General features: G+C 53.3%; 1 protein-coding gene across 1 annotated transcript in view; it reads left to right on the top strand.

Annotated features, from left to right (window-relative positions):
* The first annotated feature begins 3120 nt into the window (after nt 1–3120).
* Nucleotides 3121–17281, top strand: part of tomm34 (translocase of outer mitochondrial membrane 34) — a 37815-nt gene continuing 23654 nt past the window's right edge. Inside the window, exons 1-4 of the mRNA XM_041205424.1 lie at nt 3121–3343; nt 13266–13365; nt 15139–15291; nt 15706–15863. Coding sequence (XP_041061358.1) covers nt 3202–3343; nt 13266–13365; nt 15139–15291; nt 15706–15863 — 553 coding nt within the window. The 5' untranslated portion in view covers nt 3121–3201. The remainder of the gene's footprint in view (nt 3344–13265; nt 13366–15138; nt 15292–15705; nt 15864–17281) is intronic.

Below are 17281 nucleotides of genomic sequence, written 5' to 3'. Positions count from 1 at the left end.
ACAGACATGATGGGTTGATGGGTTGAATGGCCTCATTTTGTGCTCTATCATTCAATCATAATTTCCCACAGCTGACTTCTTCATGCCTTTTCAAATGAGACTGCAATTTTAAGGGAAGTTAAAGGTATATTTGTGCTAGCCGTTCAAAAATAACACAATCATGACCCACTGGCGCAACAATGACTCCCTTCTTACACCCACCTTTACTCTCAATTTGTAAGAAGCTATTTACTTGAATTGACTGGAGATTTATTATCTTGTACATCGACCTTAGACTCTATTCCTGTGTACTTTTGATAAGTTACATAGCCTCTGAAAGTATCAATATCAGATTTACAGGAAAATGAAACTGAATCTGTTTCGTTTCATGTTTGTTTCAAAAGTAAAATGTTAGGTTTCAGATTCCAACTGAGGGATTTTGTAAGTTACAATTTGTTGTGGAAATGAGGAAACACCACTTCTCACAGGACAGCGATAGTGGAGCCATGTTAGAGATATAGGACCCAGGATAATAAAGAGATTTATAGCAACAATCTGCATTTATATAGTAAAGCAACCTAAGGTGGAGGAAAGCAACCTAAGGTGCTTCACAGGAATATCATAGAAGTAGGTATTAGAAGGGTCAACGTTTGGTCAAAAGAGATAAGTTTTGAGAATAGCCTTAAAACAGGACTGGGAGGCACAGTGCTTTAGAGGGGACTTCCAGAGTTTAGCGTCCAGGTGGCTGAAGGTAGGGCTGGACTGAAGGGAACAGTGGATGTTTAAGAGGCTAAAGTTGAGGAGTTGAGGCAGATTAAAGCATGGGAACACCACCACCTGCAAGTTCCCCTCCAAGTCACACATCATCCTGACTTGGAAATGTATCATTGTTTTTCACTGCCATTGGTTGAAGATCCTGGAACTCTCTTTCTAACAGCACAGTTGGTGTACAGCCAGCGCATGGACTGCAACAGTTCAAGAAGGCAGTTCATCACTACCTTCTCAAGGCACTTAGGAATGGACAATAAATGCAGGCCTAGCCAGCACTGCTCATATCGCAAGATCGAATAAAAAATACTGCATCCCTCACCCCTACGTGGCTTCTGTTTGAAACATGTACCCAACATCTGTCATGGTTCCTGTGGCAGTTCAACAACCAGCACTGAGTCTCCAACAGGGCGGGATGGCAGGTTTCCCTTCCTACTTGCACAGGTCCAGTTATCACCTACATTCCCAATAAAAACTTGCAATTATATGGTGACTTTTATGTAGTAAAACCTCAGAGGTGCTTCACAAGGGAAATTATCAGACACAATCTGAGCCACCTAAGAAGGTATTAGGACAGATCACCAAAAACTATGGGACTACTCTGAAGATGAGCAGAAGAAATCCACCTTACGCTCTGGCCAAAATGTATCTCTTAACAAACATCCCAGGAGTAAGACGATCTGCTCATTATCACAATGCTGTTTGTGGGAGCTTGCTGTGTGCAAATTGGCTGCGTTGGTTCCGACATTACACCAGTGGCCACACTTCAGAAGTACTTCAGTGGGTGTGATTAACCCTTTGGGATGTCCCGAGGTTGGGAAAGGCGCCACAGAAAATGCGCAGGCAGCGGATCCAGGGAGCGCGAGGGCGCCCCCCGCTGGCGGAAGGGTGCAGTGACAGCGTGACGTGTTTACACGGGAAATCCCCATTGTAACCCAAGAAGGTAAAGGGCAGGGAGTGGGTTAATGTTAGTGATTGAAATGTAAAAACCGGGATTTTCCTTCCTCCATCTCCGGGATTAATCAGCTTGATTCTGGGTAGCCCGCCCCGCCCGCCAGCCAGCCCGCCCCGCAATCCTCCGCCGCTCCGCTTCCCGCTCTCCTCTCCGCCCCGCCCCCCGGGCCCGGCTCTGCCCCCGTGCCCCGCCCCCCCACCCCCCCCCCCCCCCGTCGGTCCACGGGCCCCGCCCCCATCCCCGGGCCCCACCCCTCCCCCGTCCTCCGCTCTCTATTCACCGTCCCCCAGGCCCCGCCCCCGGTTCCCCGGGCCCCGCCCCCCGCCACAGGCCCCGCCCCCCCGTCCCCAGGGCCCCGCCCCTTCGACCCACAGGCCCCGCCCCCGTTCCCCGCTCTCTATCCCCCGTCCCCCTGGCCCCGCCCCCCCGTCCCACAGGCCCCGCCCCCGTTCCGCGCTCTCTATCCCCCGTCCCCCTGGCCCCGCCCCCCCGTTCCACAGGCCCCGCCCCCGTTCCCCGCTCTCTATCCCCCGCCCCCCCGTCCCACAGGCCCCGCCCCCGTACCGCGCTCTCTATCCCCCGTCCACCTGGCCCCGCCCCCCCGTCCCACAGGCCGCGCCCCCGTTCCCCGCTCTCTATCCCCCGCCCCCCGTCCCACAGGCCCCGCCCCCGTTCCCCGCTCTCTATCCCCCGTCCACCTGGCCCCGCCCCCCCGTCCCACAGGCCCCGCCCCCGTTCCGCGCTCTCTATCCCCCGTCCCCCTGGCCCCGCCCCCCCGTCCCACAGGCCCCGCCCCCGTTCCGCGCTCTCTATCCCCCGTCCACCTGGCCACGCCCCCACGTCCCACAGGCCCCGCCCCCGTTCCGCGCTCTCTATCCCCCGTCCACCTGGCCCCGCCCCCCCCGTCCCACAGGCCCCGCCCCCGTTCCGCGCTCTCTATCCCCCGTCCCCCTGGCCCCGCCCCCCCGTCCCACAGGCCCCGCCCCCGTTCCCCGCTCTCTATCCCCCGTCCACCTGGCCACGCCCCCCCGTCCCACAGGCCCCGCCCCCGTTCCGCGCTCTCTATCCCCCGTCCACCTGGCCCCGCCCCCCCGTCCCACAGGCCCCGCCCCCGTTCCGCGCTCTCTATCCCCCGTCCACCTGGCCCCGGCCCCCCGTCCCACAGGCCCCGCCCCCGTTCCCCGCTCTCTATCCCCCGTCCACCTGGCCACGCCCCCCCGTCCCACAGGCCCCGCCCCCGTTCCGCGCTCTCTATCCCCCGTCCACCTGGCCACGCCCCCCCGTCCCACAGGCCCCGCCCCCGTTCCGCGCTCTCTATCCCCCGTCCACCTGGCCCCGCCCCCCCGTCCCACAGGCCCCGCCCCCGTTCCGCGCTCTCTATCCCCCGTCCACCTGGCCCCGCCCCCCCGTCCCACAGGCCCCGCCCCCGTTCCCCGCTCTCTATCCCCCGTCCACCTGGCCCCGCTCTCCGTCCCTCGTTCCTCCGGGCCCCGCTCTCCATGTCGGGCCGCAGCCGAGGATCGGCCTCTCCGGCCGCCGCGCTGCAGTTGAAAAACGCCGGTAACGAGCTCTTCCGGCACGGCCAGTTCGCACAGGCCGCGGACCGGTACTCGGAGGCGATCAGCGGCCTGAGGCAGTCAGGTAACCCCGGGGAGGGGGGGGGGAGGGGGGGGGAGCGGGCTTTCGGGGAGGAATAGGGCAGGGGGTAATGGGGGTGGGGCTTTAGGGGAGGAATGGGGCAGGGGGTAATGGGGGTGGGGCTTTAGGGGAGGAATGGGGCAGGGGGGTAATGGGGGTGGGGCTTTAGGGGAGGAATGGGGCGGGGGTAATGGGGGTGGGGGTTTAGGGGAGGAATGGGGCAGGGGGTAATGGGGTGGGGGTTTAGGGGAGGAATGGGGCAGGGGGTAATGGGGGTGGGGCTTTAGGGGAGGATTGGGGCAGGGGGTAATGGGGGTGGGGGTTTAGGGGAGGAATGGGGCAGGGGGTAATGGGGGTGGGGCTTTAGGGGAGGATTGGGGCAGGGGGTAATGGGGGTGGGGGTTTAGGGGAGGAATAGGGCAGGGGGTAATGGGGGTGGGGCTTTAGGGGAGGATTGGGGCAGGGGGGTAATGGGGGTGGGGCTTTAGGGGAGGATTGGGGTAGGGGGTAATGGGGGTGGGGGTTTAGGGGAGGAATGGGGCGGGGGTAATGGGGGTGGGGGTTTAGGGGAGGATTGGGGCAGGGGGTAATGGGGGTGGGGCTTTAGGGGAGGATTGGGGCAGGGGGTAATGGGGGTGGGGCTTTAGGGGAGGATTGGGGCAGGGGGGTAATGGGGGTGGGGCTTTAGGGGAGGATTGGGGCAGGGGGTAATGGGGGTGGGGGTTTAGGGGAGGAATGGGGCGGGGGTAATGGGGGTGGGGGTTTAGGGGCGGAATGGGGCAGGGGGTAATGGGGGTGGGGCTTTCGGGGAGGAATAGGGCAGGGGGTAATGGGGGTGGGGCTTTAGGGGAGGATTGGGGCAGGGGGTAATGGGGGTGGGGGTTTAGGGGAGGAATGGGGCAGGGGGGTAATGGGGGTGGGGGTTTAGGGGAGGAATGGGGCAGGGGGTAATGGGGGTGGGGCTTTAGGGGAGGATTGGGGCAGGGGCTAATGGGGGTGGGGGTTTAGGGGAGGAATGGGTCAGGGGTAATGGGGGTGGGGGTTTAGGGGCGGAATGGGGCAGGGGGGTAATGGGGGTGGGGCTTTAGGGGAGGATTGGGGCAGGGGGTAATGGGGGTGGGGCTTTAGGGGAGGATTGGGGCAGGGGGTAATGGGGGTGGGGGTTTAGGGGAGGAATAGGGCAGGGGGGTAATGGGGTGGTGCTTTAGGGGAGGAATAGGGCAGGGGGGTAATGGGGGTGGGGGTTTAGGGGAGGAATGGGGCAGGGGGTAATGGGGGTGGGGGTTTAGGGGAGGATTGGGGCAGGGGGGTAATGGGGGTGGGGGTTTAGGGGAGGATTGGGGCAGGGGGGTAATGGGGGTGGGGCTTTAGGGGAGGAATGGGGCAGGGGGTAATGGGGGTGGGGCTTTAGGGGAGGATTGGGGCAGGGGGGTAATGGGGGTGGGGCGTTAGGGGAGGATTGGGGCAGGGGGGTAATGGGGGTGGGGCTTTAGGGGAGGAATGGGGCAGGGGGTAATGGGGGTGGGGGTTTAGGGGAGGAATAGGGCAGGGGGGTAATGGTGTGGTGCTTTAGGGGAGGAATAGGGCAGGGGGGTAATGGGGTGGGGCTTTAGGGGAGGAGTAGGGCAGGGGGGTAATGGGGTCGGGCTTTAGGGGAGGATTGGGGCAGGGGGGTAATGGGGGTGGGGCTTTAGGGGAGGATTGGGGCAGGGGGGTAATGGGGGTGGGGGTTTAGGGGAGGAATGGGGCAGGGGGTAATGGGGGCGGGGGTTTAGGGGAGGAATGGGGCAGGGGGTAATGGGGGTGGGGCTTTAGGGGAGGAATGGGGCAGGGGGTAATGGAGGTGGGGCTTTAGGCGAGGATTGGGGCAGGGGGTAATGGGGGTGGGGGTTTAGGGGAGGAATGGGGCAGGGGGTAATGGGGGCGGGGGTTTAGGGGAGGAATGGGGCAGGGGGTAATGGGGGTGGGGCTTTAGGGGAGGAATGGGGCAGGGGGTAATGGAGGTGGGGCTTTAGGCGAGGATTGGGGCAGGGGGTAATGGGGGTGGGGGTTTAGGGGAGGAATGGGGCAGGGGGTAATGGGGGTGGGGGTTTGGGGGAGGATTGGGGCAGGGGGGTAATGGGGGTGGGGGTTTGGGGGAGGAATGGGGCAGGGGGGTAATGGGGGTGGGGGTTTAGGGGAGGAATGGGGCAGGGGGTAATGGGGGTGGGGGTTTAGGGGCAGAATGGGGCAGGGGGTAATGGGGGTGGGGCTTTAGGGGAGGATTGGGGCAGGGGGGTAATGGGGGTGGGGGTTTAGGGGAGGAATGGGGCAGGGGGTAATGGTGGTGGGGCTTTAAGGGAGAATTGGGGCAGGGGGGTAATGGGGGTGGGGGTTTGGGGGAGGAATGGAGCAGGGGGGTAATGGGGGTGGGGCTTTAGGGGAGGATTGGGGCAGGGGTGTAATGGGGGTGGGGGTTTAGGGGAGGAAAGGGGCAGGGGGTAATGGGGTGGGGCTTTAGGGGAGGAATGGGGAAGGGGGTAATGGGGTGGGGCTTTAGGGGAGGATTGGGGCAGGGGGGTAATGGGGGTGGGGGTTTAGGGGACGAATGGGGCAGGGGGTAATGGGGGTGGGGGTTTAGGGGAGGAATGGGGCTGGGGTAATGGGGGTGGGGCTTTAGGGGAGGAATGGGGCAGGAGGTAATGGAGGTGGGGCTTTAGGGGAGGATTGGGGCAGGGGGTAATGGAAGGTGGGGCTTTAGGGGAGGATTGGGGCAGGGGGGTAATGGGGGTGGGGGTTTAGGGGAGGAATGGGGCAGGGGGTAATGGGGGTGGGGGTTTAGGGGAGGAATGGGGCAGGGGGTAATGGGGGTGGGGGGTTAGGGGAGGAATGGGGCAGGGGGTAATGGGGGTGGGGCTTTAGGGGAGGAATGGGGCGGGGTAATGGGGGTGGGGCTTTAGGCGAGGATTGGGGCAGGGGGTAATGGGGGTGGGGGTTTAGGGGAGGAATGGGGCAGGGGGTAATGGGGGTGGGGGTTTAGGGGAGGAATGGGGCAGGGGGTAATGGGGGTGGGGGGTTAGGGGAGGAATGGGGCAGGGGGTAATGGGGGTGGGGCTTTAGGGGAGGAATGGGGCGGGGTAATGGGGGTGGGGCTTTAGGCGAGGATTGGGGCAGGGGGTAATGGGGGTGGGGCTTTAGGGGAGGAATGGGGCAGGGGGTAATGGGGGTGGGGCTTTAGGGGAGGAATGGGGCAGGGGGTAATGGGGGTGGGGCTTTAGGGGAGGAATGGGGCAGGGGGTAATGGGGGTGGGGCTTTAGGGGAGGAATGGGGCAGGGGCTAATGGGGGTGGGGGTTTAGGGGAGGAATGGGGCAGGGGGTAATGGGGGTGGGGGTTTAGGGGAGGAATGGGGCAGGGGGTAATGGGGGTGGGGGTTTAGGGGAGGATTGGGGCAGGGGGTAATGGGGGTGGGGGTTTAGGGGAGGAATGGGGCAGGGGGTAATGGGGTGGGGCTTTAGGGGAGGAATGGGGCAGGGGGTAATGGGGGTGGGGGTTTAGGGGAGGAATGGGGCAGGGGGTAATGGGGGTGGCGGTTTAGGGGAGGATTGGGGCAGGGGGTAATGGGGGTGGGGGTTTAGGGGAGGATTGGGGCAGGGGGTAATGGGGGTGGGGGTTTAGGGGAGGATTGGGGCAGGGGGTAATGTGGGTGGGGGTTTAGGGGAGGAATGGGGCTGGGGGTAATGGGGGTGGGGGTTTAGGGGAGGAATGGGGCAGGGGGTAATGGGAGTGGGGGTTTAGGGGAGGAATGGGGCAGGGTGTAATGGGGGTGGGGCTTTAGGGGAGGAATGGGGCAGGGGGTAATGGGGGTGGGGCTTTAGGGGATGATTGGGGCAGGGGGTAATGGGGGTGGGGCTTTAGGGGAGGAATGGGGCAGGGGGTAATGGGGGTGGGGCTTTAGGGGAGGAATGGGGCAGGGGCTAATGGGGGTGGGGGTTTAGGGGAGGAATGGGGCAGGGGGTAATGGGGGTGGGGGTTTAGGGGAGGAATGGGGCAGGGGGTAATGGGGGTGGGGGTTTAGGGGAGGAATGGGGCAGGGGGTAATGGGGTGGGGCTTTAGGGGAGGAATGGGGCAGGGGGTAATGGGGGTGGGGGTTTAGGGGAGGAATGGGGCAGAGGGTAATGGGGGTGGCGGTTTAGGGGAGGATTGGGGCAGGGGGTAATGGGGGTGGGGGTTTAGGGGAGGATTGGGGCAGGGGGTAATGTGGGTGGGGGTTTAGGGGAGGAATGGGGCGGGGGGTAATGGGGGTGGGGGTTTAGGGGAGGAATGGGGCAGGGGGTAATGGGAGTGGGGGTTTAGGGGAGGAATGGGGCAGGGTGTAATGGGGGTGGGGCTTTAGGGGAGGAATGGGGCAGGGGGTAATGGGGGTGGGGCTTTAGGGGAGGAATGGGGCAGGGGGTAATGGGGGTGGGGCTTTAGGGGAGGAATGGGGCAGGGGGTAATGGGGGTGGGGCTTTAGGGGAGGAATGGGGCTGGGGGTAATGGGGGTGGGGCTTTAGGGGAGGAATGGGGCAGGGGGTAATGGGGGTGGGACTTTAGGGGTGGAATGGGGCAGGGGGTAATGGGGGTGGGGCTTTAGGGGAGGAATGGGGCAGGGGGTAATGGGGTTGGGGGTTTAGGGGAGGAATGGGAGTGGGCTTTAGGGGAGGAATGGGGCAGGGGGTAATGGGGGGTGGGGGTTTAGGGGAGGAATGGGACAGTGGGTAATGGGGGGTGGGGGTTTAGGGGAGGAATGGGAGTGGGCTTTAGGGGAGGAATGGGGCAGGGGGTAATGGGCGGTGGGGGTTTAGGGGAGGAATGGGACAGGGGGTAATGGGGAGTGGGGGTTTCTGGGGAGGAATGTGGCAGGGAGTAATGGGGTGGGGGCTTTTGGGGGAAAATGGGGCAGAGGGTAATTGGGGGTCAATGGGGAGTGGGGGTTTCTGAAGGAGAATGGGGCAGGAATAATGGGGGTGGGGGTTTCTGGGTGGGTGGGGCAGGAATAATGTGGGTGGGGGTTTCTGGGGGGGTGGGACAGAGGGTAATGGGGCAAGGGTTTATGAGGGAGAATGGGTCAGGCTGTAATAGGGGGTGGGGGTTTCTAGGGAGAACGGGTAAAGAGGGTTTGGGTTATGGGGAAGAATGTGGGTGGGTGTAATGGGGTTGGGGGTTATGGAGGAGGGGGTGAACAAGGATAGGTTTAGGAAGTAACTTGGGAGGGAAAGATGCTAACTGCAGATTATGGAGTCGAATCCAGTCAGCACCTTCAGCAGGAGAAGCAAGATTGGGACTGGATGGGGGGATAATGGGGGATTGGGTAGAGAAGGGAGACTGGTTTGTGGGGGGTTGGTGGCAGGGCAGTCTGGGATTTATTGGATTTTGCACTCAGTGGGCTGGCAAAGGCATGATGGCCCAAATGACCACTTCTTGGAGTATCAGAATCTTACAGACAGATGGAGGTCATTCGGCCCATCATGATTGTGGTGGTTTTCCCTACTCTCCCAGCCTTTTCCCTATAGCCCTGCACTTTGCCCTTTTGTGTGCTCTAAAATTGTACAGCCTTACAACAAGATTTAAGGCTCTGGTTCAGTCTATTTGATCGCTTTTTGTCCTGCTGAAGGTGCTGACTGTGTTCGATGTCACAAACTGCACCTTTCCCCCAACTATATCAGCCTGATTGCTACACATCAAGCATTAATGTTGAATGCTGGCTAGTTCTAATTTACCGAACATGATCTAGTCCCCACTTAACGTCTGCACACGTTGCACTTCCTGGAAAGGAAAAGAAGGAGTTGCATTTCACAATCTCAGGACATCATAGAAATCTTTACAGTCAATGAAGTATTTTTTTTTTGAAGTGTCGTCACTGTTTTGCGTAGAAAATGTGGTCAACAAGATTCCCACAAACAGTAATGAGGTTATCAGCTGTTAAAAGCAAAATACTGCGAATGCTGGACATCTGAAATAAAAAAGCTGAAAGTGCTGGACAATCTCAGGTCTGGCAGCATCTGTGAAGACAGAAATAGAATTAATTTTCTGTGTCTGTATGACGCTTCGTCAGAGCCGATAACCTGTGTTTAGTTAAAAACAAAAAACTGCGGACGCTGGAAATCCAAAACAAAAACAGAATTACCTGGAAAAACTCAGCAGGTCTGGCAGCATTGGTGGAGAAGAAAAGAGTTGATGTTTCGAGTCCTCATGACCCTTCGACAGAACTGTCTGTCGAAGGGTCATGAGGACTCGAAACGTCAACTCTTTTCTTCTCCGCCGATGCTGCCAGACCTGCTGAGTTTTTCCAGGTAATTCTGTTTTTGTTTTGGATTTCCAGCGTCCGCAGTTTTTTGTTTTTAACTAAACACAGGTTATCGGCTCTGACGAAGCGTCATACAGACACAGAAAATTAATTCTATTTCTGTCTGTCGAAGGGTCATGAGGACTCGAAACGTCAACTCTTTTCTTCTCCGCCGATGCTGCCAGACCTGCTGAGTTTTTCCAGGTAATTCTGTTTTTGAACCTGTGTTTAGTTGTTGTTTGAGGGATAAATGGTAGCCTTGGCTCACCAGGGAGAACTCACCTGCTTTGAATATTGCCACGGACCAGTTTACTATCTACTGCATTTGCGGCTTCTCTACATTGGAGAGAGCAAACGCAGACTGGGTGACCGCTTTGTGGAACACCTTCGGTCTGTCCGCAAGCATGACCCAGACCTCCCTGTCGCTTGCCATTTCAACACACCACCCTGCTCTCATGCCCACATGTCCGTCCTTGGCCTGCTGCTTTGTTCCAGTGAAGCTCAACGCAAACTGGAGGAACAGCACCTCATCTTCTGACTAGGCACTTTACAGCCTTCTGGACTGAATATTGAGTTCAACAGCTTCAGATCATGAACTCTCTCCTCTTGCTTCACCCCTTTTTAAATCCCTTTTTAAAATTTATTTTAATTTACCTATTTTTATTTTTATTCATTGGTTCATCCCCCTTTTTAACCCCCTTTTATCCCTTTCTCTCCAACCACCACCCCCTCTCCCCACCCCACCCCCCCCCAAAAGGGCCACGTGTTACTTGTTCCATGTTGTTCTTTCACAGATTGCTGACCCATGTTCTGCTATTAACACATTCTGCTTTCTTACCTTTATGCCACTATCAGCACCTCCTTTAGCCCTTACCATTACCATTAACATCCCTTTGCCCTTTTGTTCATGACATCTCTCCTTAGCCCCCACCTATCACTGGACTTCTATCCAGCTTCACCTACTCCACCCCCCTTAAACAGTATAAATTTAATCACATTTCTACTTCTCTTTAGCTTTGAAGAAGAGTCATACGGACTTGAAACGTTAACTCTGTTTCTCTCTCCACCGATACTGTCAGACCTGCTGAGTTTTTCCAGCATTTTCTGTTTTAGTTTCTGGTTTACTACTTCTGGTCTTTCCTTCCTAATCCCCTCCCCTTTTTCTCTCCCTATGCCCTTTCTGCCTAAATTGACCTTTGTAAGGTCATATTGGATAAGTATCTTGTAGAGAAATGCATAATCATACATGAGTGTAACAGCAGCAGCAGCAACAAAGGTGGATTAGTTGGGCTTATGGCTGCTTCCAGCTTTGAAATATTCTGCGTTAGATCCTTTTGCTGTCACACCTCCGCAGACCCACACCCCACCTCCCCCCACCCCACCCTCAGGTCCCCTCAGCTTCTAAGGTGATGTCAGTTTTTGAGGCACTGTCAAATGAGCCTACGTTCAAGAACTCTGGTGCCACAACCCACAGACGTGTTTTATTTCTGACATTTGTGTAGCTGTGGTTCAATGGATGAACAGTATTATTTTATGATTTATGTAAAGTTATAAATTAGCACAACGAGTGGTTCAGGTCTGCAATGCACTGTCTGGAAGTGTGGTGGAGGCAGGTTCAATCAAGGCATTCGAGGGCATTAGATGACTATGTGAATAGAAACAATGTGCAGGGGTACGGGGAAAAGGCAGGGCAATGGCACTAGGTCATAATGCTCATTTGGAGAGAGAGTTTAGACACGATGGGCCGAATGGCCCCCTCTGTGCCCTTAAAATTCAATGATTCCGCTGATAGTTTTTCTGATATAGCCTAGTGCTCCTGCTGAATAATGTACTGTTACTAGTTCAATATCAGAAACACTAATAAACTGCATCAAGTTTACAGCACTGAAACAGGACACTCAGCCCAACTAGTCTATGCCAGTGTTTATGGCATCCTCCAGTTCCTCTTCATCTGACCCCAACAGCATAGTCTTTTATTCCTTTCTGCCTCATGTGTTTATCTAGCTTCCCCTTAAATGCACCCATGCTATGCATCCCAATTACTCCCTGTGGTAGTGAGTTCTACATTCTCACCACTCTGAGTAAAGACATTTCTCTAGAATTCCCTATTGGATTTATTATCTTAAATTTATAACCCCTAGCTTTGGACTACCCCACATTAGCTAAGCTATGAGGAAAGATTGGATATGCTGGGGTTGTTATTGTTTGGAACATGGGAGACTGAGGGAAGATTTTATTGAGGTTAAAACATTATAAGGGGCCCGGACAGAGTGGTAGGAAAGACTTATTTTTATTTGCAGGGAGGTCAATAACCAGGGGGTAGAGATTTAAAGTGATTGGCAGAAGGATTCGAGGGGGGTTGATGTCTAATATTTTCAGAGGGAGGTGGGGGTCTACAACTCACTGACCAAAAGAGAGGGAGAAACCTTCACTGCATTTAAAAAAATACTTAGCTATGCACTTGAAGTGTTGTAACTGACAGGGTTATTGAGCAAGAGCTGAAAACTGGGAATGAGCTGAATAGCTCTTTTACAGCTGGCACAAACACAATGGGCTGAATGGCCTCCCTTTTTGTCTTAAATTTTATGTGTTTCTATCAATTCCTCTACAATTACCCTTTTGAATCCTTTCGGAATTTTATGAGGTCACCTTGCAGACTTCTGTGTTCTAGAGCTGAGCCCAACTAGTTAAAACAGAGGATAAGAGACAGAGGGTTACTGATTCGTGAACTGGTCATTCATTCTGAAGATGCTGAACATTGTCCTAAATTGCAAGAACAAAGATTGATTTTTTTTTCTATATATCAGGTTGCCAATGGACTTCCAATTGTCTCTTAACCCCCCTTCCTCAGCCCCCAAATTGCAAATTCCATCTTCCTCCCCTGAAACTGCTGACTCCTTTTGCTTCACAAACATTCCTCTGCTCCCCTTAGCTGGTCACACAGTTGGTGTATATGTGTGTGTGCGTATGTGTGTGCCTGCATGTGAGCGTGTTTTGCTCTTTACATACCTGGCTCAGTGGATGGCACCCTTGCCTCGGAGTCAGAAGGTTCCAGGACTTGAACACAAAAATCAAGGCTGACTTGGGTGCAGTACTGATGGAGTGCTGCACTGTTGGAGGCACTGTTGGCTTTTGGATGAGATGTTAAACCCCTCAAGTGGATGTAAAAATCCTTTGGCACTGTTTCGAAAACAGCAAGGGAGTTATCCCTGGTGTCCTGACCAATAGTTACCCCTCAATCAGCACCACTAAAACAGGTTATCCGGTCATTATCATTATGTTTATGGGAGCTTCCTGTGCTCAAATTTGGCTTCCCCACTTCCTACATTACAATAATGACTACACTTCGTAAGTAGTTCAGTGACTGTAAAGCACATTGGGACGTTTTGAAGTTATGAAAGGCATTATATAAATGCAAGTTCCTTCTTGTATCTGGGTGTTTGGAAAAAATAATATAATTTACTTGAGAAACTGCAAGTCTGTTAGTACCTCCTCTTTCATAAGTCCTTTCTCTTTCCACAGCTCAGCAATTGATTTGTCGGTTATGTGAGGTGTTTTAAATAGACTTTGGGTGCATATTAATCATAAGGATATGCTTTCCCTTCTCTGATTAACCAGGTACAAAATGCACTGAGGACTTGAGCGTGCTGCATTCTAATCGAGCGGCCTGTTATCTGAAGATTGGAAACTGCAGCGAATGTATAAAGGATTGTACTGTGTATGTATCTGAGCTAGCGGCACCACACACAAAAATTTGGTTGGGATTTGCCTCATTCATGCCTTTTCTATCCCTAGACTTGGCTGGGTCTCCCACGTTCTACACTCCATAAACTTGAGGTTATGCAAAACTCTGTTGCCTGTGTCTTAACTTGAACCAATTACTGTACCCCTATCACCCCCGTGCTTGCTGACCTACAGTGGCTACTGCTCAAGCAATGTTTTCATTTTAAAATTCTCAGCCTTGCTTTCAGATCCCTCCATGGTCTCATCTCTGTCATCTCCTCCAGCTCCTCAACCCTCAGAGGTAGTTATGCTCCTCGAATTCTGGCCTCTTGTGCATCCCAGATTTTAATCGTTCCGCCATTGCCAGCTGCACCTTCAGCTGCCTGGGCCCTGAGTTCTGGAATTCCCTCCCCAGACCTCTCCACCTCAATTTTTCCTTTAAGACGCTTAACTCTTTGACAAAGTTAATATCTCCTTATGTGGTTTGGCTGTGTACTTTGTTTTATGACGTTCCTGTGAAGTGCCTTTAAATAGCATTTATACAGCACCTTTATGTTAAAAGGTGCTATATAAATACAAGTTTATAGAAATGTAAAAACTACATATAACTGTGAGTATATGTAAATAAGCAGAAGGCATAAAGATCTGCGATCTAGGAATCAATAGCACTAGGTTCCCTACAATTGCTTTCAGTGACCCAGGGCTAGGAAAATATATCAGCGAGTGTTTGAACTAAATTCAGTTGTGATGGCCCTTTTTATCCAGATAGCCTGGCAAAATTCATTAATTAAACACATGAAAAGTGCTCATTTGTGCCAGATACCGGGGGTGTCCTGTGCCTGTGATACTGTACTTGAGTGCGTCAGGAGAAGAGGTATAAAAAATTGGGGTGGAAATAATATAATGGATGGTGTCTGAGAGTGAAGTCGGAGTTCTAACGTAATAAGGGATATGGGGCAAAGGAGCATTATATGGTCGCAAATTGGCCATGAGTATGTTCAATGGCAGAACAGATTTGAGGGACTGAAGGGCCTCCTCCTGTTGCTATAAGCTTTGCTGCCATATTGATTCCAGCTGATCTGCTTCTGTTTCTCAGGGAACTGAAGTTCGGTGCCTAATGCAAATCTGCAATAAAAACATGTACCATTACTACACTAAATATAAAAATGTGTTTTTATATTATGCAACCAACACAATGAGTGTCTCAATCATTACATCCCTCTCTGCTCCATCCTGGATGGGGGTCCAAGTCAGTGACTGATGTAATGACACACAGACTTGATAGACTTTTTTTTTGTTTCAAAAGATGTTTTTTTAATGTAACCTGATGTTCCACTGGACACTAACTTGTGTCCCTTGGTATTTGAACCCATCACAAACCGAACAGTTTGCCTTCGTCACCTTTGTGACTCATCCATGGCAACTTGTGATCAAGATTATCAAAAAAGTTTAGGTAAATTGTGTTTTTTTTTGTTCAAGGTAGAGCAGACTACAAAGTGACTAAATTCCTCAACCTTCATTGCTCAGCTATACTCCTCCAGCGGTAGTTATTTCAGCTGGAGTCTGATCAATGCCTTGGTGCAACGTACCAGCTCGGTGAATCTGTGGGTCTGCTCATGGGCTACATATTCAATTCAATTGGGAATGGTTTGTGAGTTTTTTCACCTCTCTGCCTCCCTCCTCCTCAAATGTGCACTTGCGTTACTTTTTTCTATGCTGTTACTGCAGGTAGATCGGTTAACCCTCCCCTGTGGCTCACTCTTTCCAGGTCATTGGAGCTTGTCCCCTTCGTGCTGAAGCCCCTCCTACGTCGTGCTGCTGCTTACGAGACCCTGGAGCGATACTCACTGGCTTACGTCGACTACAAAACTGCAGTGCAGTTGGATAGCAGTGTTCAGGTCGCCCAAGATGGTATGAACAGGTAAGAGTGGCCAAAGGTCATCCTGCAGTCTGCGTTCGTAATGTGCAGGAAGCAGGGAAACAAAGGCCAATATTTCTAGCAGGTGTTTTGCAGGTAAAGCTTTTACCCAACTGTATTCGGATTCATTTTATGACTTTTCCAGCAGTTGCAGTTTTGAGCAGGTTGATTTACCAATCTTGCCAAATAAAACACTGAGTTAGAGCCCTGTAATTTGATGCCAGTTAGTGCCAGAATGCCATTGCTGCACCGAAAAGGTTAATGATTCAAAGGTAATAATCCCCTGGTTCCCCCTCTGCACCGCCGCGCCCCCCCCACTACCTCACACACAAACCGCATCCCAGATCAATGTATCAATAAACTCAGGACTTTGAACATTTTGATCTGATTTAGTTTGTTTTCTTCTGACCATTGCAGAATGAGGAAAGTTTTGATCGAGAGGGATGGCAGTAACTGGCGTGATAATCTCCCTCCGACGCCATCAGTGCCCCTCTCGGTTCAGCGTAGATGGGAACCCAGTGCCGCTGGGAATGCAGGAGAGCAAAGGTGCAAGCCGGAGAAAGCAGGAGACGCAGGTGAGAGGGTCAGCTCCTGTTATTTCCACCCTCTCCCACAATCTCGGTGAACAGCTCACTGTCACACCCACACAAGGAGGGTTACAAATAAGCTCCTGTTACCAATCCCCAACTACCAGCGAAAGCATCTATTGCCACAAATCAGTTGGCAGATGCAGACACGCGTTCAACCTTCACCCTCCCCTCTGGTAAACCAGTGAAAGAGTTGGGGATTGATGAATTAGAAACTGGCCTTTCACCACTGGGACCCAAGCCTCAAATCTTTAGGCTACAGAATCAGGCCCCTGACTTCATGCACCCGATTCTGGCTGCCCAGTTTCCTGTGTTGCAGTTCTGGTAGGCACAAGGAGATCACACTGTTGGTATTTTTTTTATTCGTTCATGGTATGTGGGCTTCGCTGGCTGGGCCAGCATTTATTGCCCATCTCTAATTGCCCTTGAGAAGGTGGTGGTGAGCTGCCTTCTTGAGCCGCTGCAGTCCATGTGATGTAGGTACACCCACAGTGCTGTTAGGGAGGGAGTTCCAGGATTTTGACACAGCGACAGTGAAGGAACGGCGATATATTTCCAAGTCAGGATGGTGAGTGACTTGGAGGGGAACTTCCAGGTGGTGGTGTTCCCATCTATCTGCTCAGTGAATAAAGCCACAAGATTCCACAGATTTTGAACAAACAAAAATAAACTTTACTGTGCAAGATCAGGAAGATAAAACAATTTACATTATCTAACTGATGTTCTAATGTTCAGAATTACTATGAGGTACATGTGAACCAACAGGCAGACTGTGGTCCAACACACAACACTGCACAATAAATGGTACATGTGACCAAGACAGATTCCACAGATTTCTCAACAACCCACCTGGACATCGGATTTGTCCTTCTAGACGGTAGTGGTTGTGGGTTTGAAAGATGCTGTCTAAGGAGCTTTGGCGTGTGGTATGCATGTGTTTCACTGAAAATGAGGAGTTAGAGGTTTTAAGGAGGGTGTGGGGCAGTTAATAATGTGTAGGACAGTTAACAGTGTGTAGTGGTGCTGTAGGAAGGGGTGAAAGGGATATTTGGTATAAGGAGAATGTGGGAGTGTTAAAGGAGAGGTTTGACTGTTAAATCCCTGATAGTTAGTTAGTGGAGCATGAAGCATTCTCACTGTGGTAAAATCAAGAACTCATCACAGTCATCTTACTCAGACTGTTCTTTCTCAGGAGCTGAAGGCAGTGGAACCCCTTGTTAATAGATAGAGTGGACGTGGAAAGATGTTTCCATTAGTAGGAGAGACTAGGACCCGAGGGCACAGCCTCAGAGTAAAGGGAAGACCTTTTAGAACAGAGATGAGGAGAAACTTCTTTAGCCAGAGAGTGGTGAATCTATGGAATTCATTGCCACAGAAGACTGTGGAGGCCAGGTCATTGAGTGTAT

The sequence above is a fragment of the Carcharodon carcharias genome, chromosome 14 (genome assembly GCF_017639515.1).
Source record: "Carcharodon carcharias isolate sCarCar2 chromosome 14, sCarCar2.pri, whole genome shotgun sequence".
Classification (NCBI taxonomy): domain Eukaryota; kingdom Metazoa; phylum Chordata; class Chondrichthyes; order Lamniformes; family Lamnidae; genus Carcharodon; species Carcharodon carcharias.
Note: the sequence above shows the minus strand (reverse complement) of the source record. Positions and strands in the feature narration are given on the sequence as shown.